The 14,258-nt window shown below is 36.9% G+C and overlaps 1 protein-coding gene across 1 annotated transcript; it reads left to right on the forward strand.

The window, feature by feature from the left end:
- Nucleotides 1-6,408: 6,408 nt before the first annotated feature.
- Nucleotides 6,409-7,225, forward strand: LOC138348118 (uncharacterized). The gene is made up of 3 exons (XM_069296729.1): nucleotides 6,409-6,505; nucleotides 6,601-6,932; nucleotides 7,037-7,225. Exons 1-3 carry the CDS (start codon nucleotides 6,409-6,411, stop codon nucleotides 7,223-7,225), a joined length of 618 nt encoding a protein of 205 aa, XP_069152830.1.
- Nucleotides 7,226-14,258: the final 7,033 nt, after the last annotated feature.

The raw sequence follows: 14,258 nt of genomic DNA on the forward strand, positions 1-14,258 counted from the left end.
GTGCAACTCATTAGAGATAGACTTAAAACAATCCAAAGTCATCATAAATCTTATGTAGATGTAAGGAGAAAGGAACTAGAGTTCCAAGTTGATGATTGGTTTTTCTTGAAAGTGTCACCTATGAAGGGGGTGATGAGGTTTTGCAAGAAAGGGAAGCAGTCCTAGATATGTAGGATCTTACAAGATCCTGAAAATGGTTCGCAAAGTGGCATATGAGTTGTAGTTGAGAGCAAAACTAGCAGCAGTGCATTTGGTCTTCCATATCTCACTTTTGAAGAAGTGTGTGGGTGATCCAACCTCCATTAAAGAGTGTATCTTTGAAATATGGTCTTTATTATGAGGATGTACCAATTGAGATCCTTGACCGTCAGGTTAGAAGGTTTAGAAATAAAGAAGTTGCTTCTGTTAAGGTTTTGTGGAGGAGTCATTTCGTATATGGAGCCACTTGGGAAGCAAAAGCAGCCATGAAAACCAAGTATCCTCAGCTCTTTCATTCTGATTCCACTCTAGCTTAAGGTAATAGTTCTTATTTTTAGTTTTCAGTCATCATGGGTGAAATCAGTCTTAGAATCATGTTCCTTCAGTTTGTACTTGCATTTCCAGCATATTTGCATGTTTTTGAAACTCAGTTTAGTCAAATGTTCAGTTCTCAGTGTTTAGTGGTAGGGATTGCAATCATTTTCCTCCCTTTCATCTAGTTTAGTCTTGAGGATGAATGTTCCCAAGGGGGAGATAATGTAGCACCCCATATATGAAACAGACAAAAAAATAAAGATTTTCAAAATTTGACGGTGCCACTAAAGGTCAACCAGTAAGAACCATCAGTCGACTCCGTCGATTGGCCAACTGACTTCCAGTTCTCAGTCGCATAGGACGGTCGACCACTACAAACTTTCAGTTTACTTACGGTTCGTTAATGAACTCCGTCAATTGTCTAGATGAATTCTAGTACTGAGTTGCAAATGATGGTCAACCAGTATGGGCCTTCAGTCGACTTACAGTAAATCAGTCGACTCCGTCGATTCACTAGTTGACTTTCTGTTCTTAGTGACAAACGACGGTCGACAAGTATGGACCGTTAGTTGACTCCATTAGTTATTCCAACAGCTTTCAAGTCAGGGGTCTTTTGGTCTTTTCTTGTTTGTTTGGCCCCTATGCTGCGTCGTGTAGACCCTAATCATGAGGTTTTAGTTAATTTAAGCCTAGAAACATAACTAGAACTTACCTAAGTCAAGATCATTAATAAAAACATAGAAAATTAAAAGCACGAGAGGAGAAAAAGGTCAAGAACTCTAGTTCAAGAATGCAACAAGTTTCCATCTATTGAAGCCCCGAAATCAAAAGATTTCTTTCTAGAATTTGTCACCAGGTATGCAGGATTTTAGTAGTGGGTTCCTTTCGCCCATTGGTCCCTAGAATTCATTCAGTTTCTTGGTTCTCCTATTATGAATAGACCTAGGGTTTCTAGAATTATTACAGATCATCCTGAATTAGTTAGTTATATATTCTAAATCACATTACCATGTTACTAGTAAGTTTATTGCATGAATTTTAGAACACTGCTACATATATCTATAGTTCTTGAATTACACATGCTTAGTCAAATACATCAGTTATTCAGATATACATGCCTCAATTTTAATGCATGATTATCAGATCAATTGTTGCATTCTCAGTTTGCCTGTTCAGTTTGAGCTACTAGTATTTACACAAGCTCATTCATAATCAGTTAATCACTTAAGTGATTAGGAGTAGCATGATACCGAGTTGGACTAGGGTTCAACTTACCCAAATAATCCTAGAACTACTAGCCAAGTTGGTTGTAAGTCCCATTAGTGGTGAATGCTCATTCTCCGAGGACAATAGTCATGTATTTTCTTTCAAGTATTTCTGGTCCTTTACTTTCAATTTTGCTAGACTAGTTAAGGCATGTCCCAACATTTCTAGTTAGTTAGAGGCTTATTTCAGACATAGTTATATTCAACTTAGTTGATATCTTCTTTATATTAAACTCATAAGTATTTCATTAATCTCAGTTATAGTATACTCATGATCATGCCACTAGATTTAGCTTGCGATCACTTGTGGCCCTAGGTCCCGTTTCCGCGTCTCAGGGGTAGCTCAGGGCGTGACAATGTTGATCGACTGAGCACTTCAGATTCTGTTGGTGCCTCTTTGCATTTTGGAGGACCACTTTTATTGCTTTCAATTTTATTTTCACTTCATTAGGATGTTTTGGGGTTTGTCCCAACATCCATATAAGTTAGTTTAGAGGATTCATAAATAGTTAGACAGTTAGTTATGAGTCTTTTAGTCTTATTTTAAAGATGTTTTGATATGAGACTTCCGTAGCCATTTTTCTAGTTTGAATGCTTTTTTTAAAGACATTCTAAGATTTTTTCATAAGTTCTCTATTGAGATTATTTTGTGAAGTTTAAGTCTTCCGTTGAGTAAGTTAGCCAGGACAAGGGTTCCTTGGGGTTAACGATGGTGTAACATCTCATAATTTGAAATGGTTAAGAATAATCTAAGAAACTAAAAATATTAATCTTTGGAAAGAAAAGGAAAAATCTTGAAAAATTGCCTAAGTTAAGAAAGTGAGTTGTGGTCATCTTCAAATGGCCATAACTTCTAGCTCAAGATAAGTTAGATGTAGTTCTTGATTTGGTTGGAAAACCCTTGGAGATATATTTCCAACACAGCCTAGTTTGCGTGATTTTGATATTGTATGAGTGAGTTATGCCTTTCAGAAGTTGGATTGTTGGATTAAGGAAAGTCCCAATCCGAATTTAGGGAATGGAAAACTAGTGTATTCACCAATTAATTAACTATTTCGTTTTAAGGGTTTATTTGGGGTAAAAAAAAGTCTTAGATCAATTTGGAAAAATGAAAATTTCTCTTAGGGCTTGGAGAAGAGAGAAAAGAAGAAAAAAAGAGAGAAAAGTCATAAATTCGCCAAGAACGTCAAGCTTTGCGAGTGGAATTCGTGGGGGGTGATACCTATCAAGGTATATGAGATCTTTTCATGTTGGGTCAGTTCAACCATACACTAAATTGTTCCAATTCATTGAACTTAGAGTTGTTTTAACGATAAAAAGTGAAGTTCTTAAAGAACATTATTGAATTCTTGTTGGTTGAGTTGTTGGATGCTTAGTGTTTATTTGATTCGTGTTTCCAGGTTGATTTTTGAGTTAAAATATTGGGTATTGAGGGTACTAATTATCCTAAGTGTTTGGGGGAAAACCATGGATGTTTAGAGGGCTTAGAGATGATAAACGGAGGAGAAGAGTTGAGAATGTTTGTTCGTAGGGCCTTGGGGCGCCGCATATCCTATAGCTCCACAAGAAAATCTCTGTCCGTAGAGCCTTGCGGATCCTAGCTAGCCAGAGCGCCCCAACCTAGCCTCTAAAGTTTGGGGCCTGGAGCCCACACCTCTCATAGCACCAAGGACGCTAGTTCACCCCATTCCTCCCCCATCTTTTTGAGCTAGTTTCTAAGTGATGAACCTACATTTCCTAGTTGATTCTAACACTCTAAGGTAAGTCTAAACATCATTAAATCATCCATAAACATGATATCACGAAACTTGAATCCATAATCCAATTCAAGGAGAGTTAAGATCAACGTCAAAAAAGTTAAGAGTCAAGTCTAGAAGTTAAGAAGAAAGTTAAAGCAAAGTTCTTAAAGTTTTCAAGAGTCTTTAGCAACGCTTTAACTTTGTTTTAAATATTCAAGTTTCATGTTAAGTAGCACGTAAAAAGTTGAGTTCATTTCTTAAAATTTATAAGGGAACTAAGTATTCCCTAAGAGTTGTTTTAAGATTCAAAATTCAAGCTAAGTAAATTGTAAAGAGTTGAAGTTCTTTCTTCAAAGAAGTATATAGGGACTATGTATTCCCAAATAGGTTAAAAAGAAATGTTTTCACATATAAACAAGAACAGAAATTGAGATTTTCAAAGAGCCTTTGTGTTATTTTTTAGAAAAGAGTAATAACTTTATAAATGAAGCAAGAAGGGAAGTTGAGATTCCCAAGATAGCCTTTGAGCTAAATTTTTGAACACTAATATCAAATCACAAAAGAAGTTGTTTTTAAAACATATAAGTTAAGTATATCCTTGGGAGTGGTTTGAGCACCGATGTGGGGGTGTGAGTTTCATATTAACTCAAGTCTCCATGAATATGATGTAGCCATCATGGGTGGAAAATGGTCATACTTTTTAGATGAATAATTTTCACAATAGACTAGTGGATGCATTAGGATGGTCAGGCAGTGTGGACCGAGTAACGTTGTATCATCACTATAACTATTAAGTGAAGGTTTTAGGTTAGAGGAAGTCATGGTTCCTCAAGAGTTCCTTCTTAGTATAAATAGGGGTATAGGACTTCATTCATGTATTACACAAGTAGACTTTGAGGGGAAGCATGATATGTCGTTTATAATGGTTATGAGTTGACATCAGTTTATTTTGTATCTTTGCATACAAAAAGAGTTGAAAACCATATTTTAAACAATTTTTTTCCTTTTTTTTTATTTGCACTTGTTTAAATTGTTTTATAATAAGATGAGTTCATTTAAGAATTCATGAGTTAAAAAGAGTCAATGTAAGTGCTTATTTCATAATCCATTTCAAGTCTATGTTTTTTAATCATTCCAACTCGCATATTCGTACATTCATGTACTGATACCAGTTGTCTTGCATTCTATTATGATGTAGAGGTAGGTAATTAGAATTGACATTCTATCGCACCGATGAGACAATGAATAGTTCAGAGTCAGTGGGTAAGCCTCTTTGCTTTCTGGAGGATCCATTTTCATTGCTTTCTAGTTTAGTTCATTAGAATATTGTGGGCTCTGTCCCAACATCCATCTCAATTATTAGAGGCTTCCTAGATAGTCAGTGAGATGTTAGTTCATTCATTATCATTTTTTATTGATTTATGTTCATATTTGAGTTGCCATTTTGCCTAAGTTTAATGTTTATTTTAAAAACATTTTGATTACAGTTCAAGACAGTTGAGTTAGTTAGCAACTAAAGTTTTTTCTTAATGCTCTAAGTCTTTCGCTGAGTAAGTAAGTCATGCCAAAAGTTCGCTTGGGACCAACAATGGTCTCCGAGTGCCAGTCATGTCCAGCGTGTAGGCTCGCAGCGTGACAAACTTGGTATCAGAGCCCAGATTTGAAGAGTCTTAGGGAGTCTATCAAATCGTATCTGTAGAGTCCTTGTTATTGGTGTGAAGTGTGCCACATCTTTATTTAGTATGTTGTAACATTTAGGAAATTCCTCATTTTTTTCATACTCATTTTGTGCGTTAGAGCTTATCTTTGAAAGTTTCTGTCTAATTCGTGCTTGCTTATGTTTTAGTTAACCATGCCTTAACGAAGAGCATCAAAAGGTCGTCCTGGTATGAGGAATGTAGAGGAACCAGAGTTACCCAATACCTTCATGAAGAGAAGCAAGAGGTCAGCCAGCCAAGCGGTTACTAACCAAGTTGGGCAACAATAAGGAGCTTGAAAAGAAGATGCTGACACTTCAAGGATTTGTGAGTTCTTGAGAATGAACCCTCAAAGTTTCACCGATTTAAGCACTACTGAGGATCCAAAGAATTTTATTGAGGAACTTAAAAAGGTGTTCAATGTCATGTATGTTGCAGATGCTGAGAAAGTTGAGCTAGTAGCTTATCAACTGACAAATGTTGCCAGAACCTAGTATGATCAGTGGATGGAGGGTATATATGAGGATGCACCACATCCAAGTTGGGCATGTTTTGAATAAGCTTTCTTGGGGTGTTTCTTTTGCCGGGAATTGAAAGAGGCTAAGATACGAGAGTTTCTTACACTCAAACATGATTCCTAAGTGTGAACGACAATGGGTTGAAGTTCACCCATCTGTTCCGCTATGCTCCTGAGATGGTAAAAGACATGTGGAGTAGAATGAGTTTGTTTGTTGTTGGATTGGGTCGTTATTCAAGCAAAGAGGGTCAACAAGAATGCTTAATGGGGACATGATTATTTTGAGGTTAATGATCTATGTGCAACAGGTAGAAGAAGAAAAGCTAAGAGACAGAGAAGAGTTCAAGAACAAGAGAGCTAAGACATTGAATGAGTTCGGGCAGCAGAAGAGTAATGCCAACCGGCCATCCTTCGAACAAAAACAGAAGGGTTCTACCTTATCATATGCTAGTGCACCTACACCTAATAACAAGGGTGAGTATTATGGTAAGAATTTCAGAGATAAATGTGCATATTCACAGGGTAGTGTGGCGCAAGGGGGTAGTAAGCCTCCTGCCTGCGCCAAGTGTGGTAGAAACCACTCCGGTGTTTGTCTTGAGGGCTCCACTGGTTGTTTCAAGTGCGATCATACTGGCATTTCATGAGAAAGTGTCCAAAGAATAATTAAGAAAGTGGCAATGGGGACAATAAAACCCAGTCTCCATCAGTTGCTTCACTGGACATGGATGCACCAAGGGGAGCTACTTTTGGTATTAGCGGGGCAACACACCGCTTGTATTCTCTTAATAATTTCTAAGAGCATGAGAATTCACCAGATGTTTCCATTAGTATGATTCAAGTCTTTAAATTTACTATTTGTGCATTGTTAGACCCAAGAGCAAGTTTATCTTTTGTAACTCCATATTTTGCTATGAACTTTGATATTATTTCTGAGCAACTTAGTGAACCTTTCAGTTTTTCCACACTTGTTGGTAAATTCATTCTAGCAGAAAGACTCTATCATGATTGTCCCATTTCTGTAAATCACAAGAGCACCATGGCTGATTTAGTTGAGTTAGACATGGTAGAGTTTGATGTAAATCTTGGTATGGACTGGCTTCATGCCTATGATGCCTCTGACGATTGTTTAACTCGAGTATTCAAGTTTCAATTTCCAAATGATCCAGTCTCAAAGTGGAAAGCAGTTTTACAGTGCCTAAGGGTCATTTCATTTTGTATCTTATGGCAATGAAGTTACTTTCTCGAGGGTGTGTCTATAACTTAGTCTTAGTTACTGACTAAAGTATTGAATTACGTCATATTTAGTCAGTTCTTATAGTAAGAGAGTTTCCAGAAGTGTTTTCTGATGATCTACCCGGAGTCCCTCCTGAGAGAGAAATAGACTTCGACATAGACATCATTCCAGATACTCGTCCTATCATTATTCCTCAATATAGAATGGCACCAGCAAAGTTGAAAAAGTTAAAAGATCTATTAGATAAAGGTTTTATTTGACCAATTTTCTCAACTAGAGGCGCTCCAGTCTTGTTTATGCGAAGAAAGATGGTCCCCTTAGGATGTGTATAGACTATAGACAATTGAACAAGGTTACCATCAAGAATAAATGTCCTCTACCAAGGATTGATGATCTTTTCAACCAGTTTCAGGGTGCTTTCTGTTTCTCGGAAATTTATCTCAATTCAGGTTACCATCAGTTCAAAGTTAAGGAATATGATATTCCAAAAACAACTTTTAAAATGAGATATGGGCATTATAAAATTTTCATCATGTCCTTTGGGTTAACCAATGTGCCTGTAACATTCATGGATCTTATGAATAGAGTCTTCAAACCTTATTTAGATATGTTTGTTATCGTCTTCATTGATGACATAGTAATTTATTCAAAGAATGAAAAAGATCATGATAGTCATCTCAGTATAGTTCTTCAGACTTTGAAAGATAAAGAGTTATAAGACAAGTTCTCCAAGTGTGAGTTTTGGCTTAATTTTGTGGTATTCTTGGGCCACATAGTTTCCAATTATGGAATTAGAGTGGATACCCAAAAGAAAGAAGTAGTTCAAAGTTGGTCTACACCCACATCTCCAACTGATATTAGGAGTTTCTTGAGTTTGGTTGAATACTATAGAAGGTTTGTTGAGGGGTTTTTGTCTATCTCATCTCCTTTGGTGAAATTGAATCAATAGACACTTAAGTTTCAATGGGCTGAAGCTTGTAAGAAAATCTTTGAGGAATTGAAAAAAAGGTTGACTACTACCCCCCTTTTGACCTTACCAGAGGGTACTCAAGGTTTTGTGGTGTATTGTGATGCATCAGGAGCTTGTTCGGATTGTTTTCTAACACAGAATGACAAATTTATAGCTTATGCCTCCAAACAGTTGAAAGTTTCATGACAAGAATTATCCAACCCATGTCTTAGATTTGGTTGCTGTAGTTTTTGCCTTGCAAATATGGCGTCACTATTTGTATAGTGCCAATGGTGGATAGCCTATAAGAGAGGATCATGGAGGAAGCATATAACTTTAGATATTCTATCCATTGGGGTTCCACAAAGATGTACCGCAATTTGAGAGAGGAATATTGGTGGATGGTATGAAGAAGAGTATTTCTGAATTTGTTGCCAAGTGTCTGAACTTACGACAAGTGAATGTGGAACACCAAAGGCCTAATGGTTTGGCCGAATATCAAAATTTCAAAATGGAAGTGGGATATGATTGATATGTACTTCATCATAAGGTTACCAAGGTCTCATAGGCAGTGTGATTCAATTTGGGTGATTGTCGATCGAATGACAAAATCAAACCCTTTTTTCAGGTAAAGACTACTCATTCAGCAGAGGATTATGCAAAGTTATACATTTAGGAGGGAGTGAGACTCCATGGAGCCATAATTTTGATTATTTCAAATAAAGGCACACAATTTACTGCAAAGTTTTGGAAATCTTTCCAGAAAGTTTTTGGTTCAAAGGTGAACTTAAGTACTGCTTTTCATCCTCAGAAGGATGGGCAAGCAGAGCGTACTATCCTGACCTTTGAAGATATGTTGAGGGCTTGCGTGAATGATTTCAAAGGGAATTGGGATAATCACCTACCTCTCATTGAGTTTGCTTACAACAAAAATAATCATTCAAGCATCCAAATGGATCCATACAAAGCTCTTTATCGAAGAAGATGAAGATATCCTATTGGGTGGTTCGAAGTTTGTGAAGCAAGGTTAATAGGAACAAATCTAGTTCACCAAGCTATGGATAAAGTTAATGTGATTCAAGAGAGGTTGAAACCAACACATACTCGTCAAAAATCCTACACATATGTTAGGAAAAAGTTGTTAGAGTTCAAAGTAGATGATTGAGTATATCTAAAAGTTTCACCCATGAAGGGTGTTATGAGGTTTGGTAAGAAGGGGAAACTTAGTACCCGGTATATTTGACCTTATAGAATATCCAAAAGAATTGGCAATGTAGCTTATGAGTGAGAGCTACCACAAGATTCGATAGCAGTTCATTCAGTGTTTCACATCTCTATGTTAAAGAAGTGCATGGGCGATCCTTCATTGATTGTACCAAGTGAAAATCAGGGGATTAAAGATAGCTTATACTATGAGGAGATTCCGGTTCAGATTTTAAATCGCCAAGTCCACAAGTTGAGAACAAAGGAGGTTGCATCAGTCAAGGTACTTTGGAGGAACCAATTTGTTGAAGAAAGGACTTAGGAAGATGAAGAGGATATGAAGAAGAGATATCAACATCTCTTTGAATCCGGTGAGGATGCAGATCAAGGTACTAATTCTCTTCTCATTACTTTATAAACTATGACTAAGCATGTGGTTACTTGCTTTTGTTTGTTGAGTGTTGAACTTGATTTTACTATCCTTAGCTTAGTGAAAGAAATTTCATAAAGGACGAATGTTCCCAACGGGGAGATATTGTAACTTCTCACAACTTGAAATGACTAAGAATAAGCTAAGAAACTAAAAATATTCATCTTTGGAAAGAAAAGGAAAACCTGGAAAATTGTCTAAGTTAAGAAAGTGAGTTTTGGTCATTTGCAAAAGGCGTGAATTCTAGATTAAGATGATTTAGAGGTAGTTCTTGTTATGGTTGGAAAGCCCTTGGATATATTTTTCCAACGCCGCCGAGTTTCGCGATTTTGATGTCGTATGAGTGAATTATGTCTTTCGAAAGTTAGGCTGTTGGATTGAAGAAAGTCCCAATCCTAATTTAGGGAAGGTCAAACTAGTATTTCATCAATTGATTTCTTATTTCGTTTGAAGGGTTTATTTGGGGTAAAAGTAAGTCTTAGATCATTTTTGAAAAGTTAGAATAACACTTAGGGCTTGGAGAAGAAAGAAAAGAAGAAAAAAAGTGAGAGAAGCCAAGAATTTGCTAAGAACATCAACCTTTGCGAGTGAAATTTGTGGGGGGTGATCTCTATCAAGGTATGTGAGATCTTTTAATGTTGGGCCAGTTCACCCACATACCAAATTGTTTCAGTTCATTGAATTTCAAGTTGGTTGAATGATAAAAAATGAAGTTTTTGAAGAACATTGTTGAATTCTTGTTGGTTGAGTTGTTGGATGCTTAGTGTTGATTTGATTCATGTTTCTGGGTTGTTTTTTGAGTTAAATATATTGGGTATTGAGGGTACTAATGATCCTAAGTGTTTTGGGGGAAACCATGGAAGTTTAGAGGGTTTAGGGATGAAAAATGGTGGAGAAAACTCGAGAAAGACTGTCCGTAGGGCCTTGGGGCGCCACGCCTCCCATAGCCCCACAACACAATCTTTGTCCGTAGGGCCTTGCGGCGCCTTGCCAGCCAGAGCACCCCAACCTGGCCTCTGAAGTTTGGGGCCTGGCGCCCGACGCCTCTGATAGCACCAAGGACGCTAGTTCACCCACTCCTCCCCCATCTTTTCGAGCTAGTTTCTAAGTGATGAGCCTACATTTCCTAGTTAATTCTAATAATCTAAGGTACTTCTAAACATTATTAAATGATACATAAACATGAGATCATGAACCTTGAATCCATATCCAATTCAAGGAGAGTTAAGATCAGAAACAAAGAAGTTAAGAGTCAAGTCTAGAAGTTAAGAAGCAAGTTAAAGTCCTTGATACTTTTAATAACCTTTTTAAAGCATTTCTAAAAAATGCAATAGATCACAATTTCACAATGATTTTTTTTCATTTCATGAACCCACACTATTTTAAGAATTTTAAAAATATTTTTCATGAATAATTTATCACTTTATTCATGAAAAAGATATATATATTAGGTAAGAAGATTTTCTTTTCCTTTGCTCTTTCTCTACATGAATTGAGCAAGTAAAAAAAAATACTTTACTTCTACATCTATTCACTTTCATCTTTTGAAGAGATGCGACTGTGATCGTCTAAAATTTACTTAAACATAAATTTATTAAATGATTCGGATTATATTCATTTCATAAATGTGTTAGCGAAAATAAATATTATGGACTAATAAAATTGGGTTAATTATTTATATCTAATAAATATGAATTTAATTAAATCCCGCTCCATCAAGCTCATATGTCATGTCACTTAGACTAATTGGTCGAAGTGAGTCCTCTTCTAATTACAACTCATCTATTTTAAAACTATAAATAGGGGTCATATATGTCACGCCCTGATTCTACATCCTGGGCGGGACTGGCACTGGAAGACCATTGTTGGCCCCAAGTGAACCCTTGGGCTGACTTTCTTAACTCAGCGGAAGACTTAAACAGAAGAGAAATAACTCAAAGAAAATAACTTTAATGTAATAACTTAGCCAAAACGGCAACTTAAGTCTTAAGCAATAGAACTGAAATGAATAAGAAAAAAGAACTAATGTTATCTGTCTATGAAACATCTAAAATAAAGATGGATGCTGGGACAGGACCCCCAATCATCCTAAAAACTAAAATTCAAGCAAAATAATGATAAAAGATATCCTCCATAATGAAGAAAGGCTCACTAACTGACTCTGAGATGCTCACTGGATCAACGGTATGCCAGATGTTGATCCTAGTTACCTGCGTCTGCATCATGATACGATGTAGGCCAACTGGAATCAATACATTGAATGTATGAGTATGCGAGTTGGAATGCTAAAACAACTTAAGCTTGAAGTGAGTAAGAAGGAACACTTACCTTGGTTCTTCTCAACTCATGAATAAAATAACTCAATATAACTAACTCATTTCAATATAAAGCAATTTAAAAGCAAGTGCAATATAAAGAAATACTGGTTGAAAACATGTCGTAAACTCTGAATGTATACAAGGATACAGTTAACTCTGAGATGTAAGTAAAAATACAAACAAACTAATGTATATATATAAATACATTTTAACTTCTGGGGAGTTTCTGTAACTGACAACCTTCACTTAAGAGTTATATCATACCTCATGCTCCCAGTGTATCCTATACCCAGCCAAAGGTGTAAAATTTGAACTGCCTAATGGATCCACTAGTCTACTGTGAAAAAGGTTCATCTGAAAAGTATGACCCTTTTTCAACCCATGGTGTCTACATGGTTTTATGGAGATGTGATTATTTGAACTCATGTTTGTCCCAATTAAGTGTTTAGTACTAACCCCAAAATATATTGGCTCTTATGTTTTTAACTTCTTCTGTGATTTGAGATTACTGCTCAAAACCTTAGCTCAAAGGCTATCTTGGAAATCTCAGTTTCCCTGCTTGCTTCATTTTATAAAGCTTTTACTCTTTTCTGAAAACTAACCCGAAGGCTCCTTGAATATCTCAGTTTCCGTTCTTATTTAAATGTGAAAAAATTTTAATTCTCTTTGGAAATACTTAGTCCCGATATACTTTTAAATAAATAAATTTTACTCTTTACTCTTTACTTAGATTGAAACTTGAGTCTTAAAACAAAGTTAAAACGTTGTTAAAGACCCTTGAGAACTCTTAAGAACTTTGTCTTAACTTGCTCTTAACTTCTAGACTTGACTCTTAACTTCTTTGACTTTGATCTTAACTTTCCTTGAATTGGATTATGGATTCAAGGTTTATGATCTCATGTTTATGGATGATTTCATGATGTTTAGATGTACCTTAGAGTGTTGGAATCAACTAAGAAAAATAGGTACATAACTTATGAATTAGTACGAAAAGATGGTTGAAGAATGAGGAGAACTGGCGTCCCTGACACTCTGAGAGGCGCGGGGAACCATCTCTCAAACTTCAGAGAAGTTTTGGTGGCGTACAAGCTAGCGCGACGCTCAGAGGCCAAAGTTCAGAAATACTTTTGTGGCGCTCTGGCAGGCGCGACGCCCCAAGCCTCGCCCAGTAAACTTCCGACTTTTCTTTTTCGTTTTTCATCCCTAAACCTCTCTAACTTCCATAGTTCTTTCCCCAAACGCTTAGGATCATTAATTGTAACGACCTGTTTAGTCGTTTTGAGCAACAGATTTTATTTTTGGAAAAACAGGCTGAGGCGACGGACCCCACGACGGACCGTCATGGGCACGACGGACCGTCGCAGGGTCTCGTTGCAAAACACTTAGAAAATCTGAAATTGGGTACTGAAAATCGACTCTCTGAACTTCGTAACGAAATGGCAGGACGGACCGTCACAGACTCTGGTGGAAATTGAGTCTCTGAATCTTGCGACGACCTGCAGGACGGACCGTCGCAGGCACGACGGGCCGTCGCAGGTTGCGTAATCCCAGTCTGGGTCGGATTTCTTTATACATTTTAAGGGACGTTTTTGACTATTCCTGCTTTAATTATAAAGTTAGTGGGTTAATGTTAATAAGTCTAATTACTTAGGGGTTAAAAGAGGTAACCTTAAGTTAATTAGTGGGTTATTATTGCCATCTTTTATTCTTAATTATATACTAACTAGGGTAAAAGAAAGAAGGTTGGAATAAGAAAATTTGAAAACACAAGAGAGGGAGAAAACGAACGAACAGGGAGAGAAGAAGAACAAAGCTTTGGGAATTTGCTTGCTTGATCACTAGTCTTCGGTGGAGGTAGGTTATGGTTTCTCTTACGATATTCGTAGTAAACTCTAAATAGCGAATGATATGTATTGATAATATTGTAAACCCTGCTATGTGCTTAATTGTATGCTTGCATGGATGTAATTATATAATTGTGATTATATAAGCATGATGAAGTTATTGAATCCCAAATCTTGCAAAACCCTAATCTTTTTGTTAATGATGAGGCCTTGGTATAAAAGAAGGCATGATGAACTAAATAATGAGAATGATGATACCTTGGTAAGAAAGAAGGCTTGATGAATCGATAGAAGGAGATCTAGGGGATCGGGTGTCACGAATCGACACGTAGATTTAGGGGATCGGGTGTCACGAATCGACACGTAGATTTAGGGGATCGGGTGTCACGAACCGACATGTAGATTTAGGGGATCGGGTGTCACGAACCGACACGTAGATTTAGGAGATTGGGTGTCACGAACCGATACGTAGATTTAGGGGATCGGGTGTCATGAACCGACACGTAGATTTAGGGGATCGGAGTGTCACGTTCCGACACATAGTAGTAG

Source organism: Solanum lycopersicum, chromosome 4 (genome assembly GCF_036512215.1).
Source record: "Solanum lycopersicum chromosome 4, SLM_r2.1".
Taxonomy (NCBI): Eukaryota; Viridiplantae; Streptophyta; class Magnoliopsida; order Solanales; family Solanaceae; genus Solanum; species Solanum lycopersicum.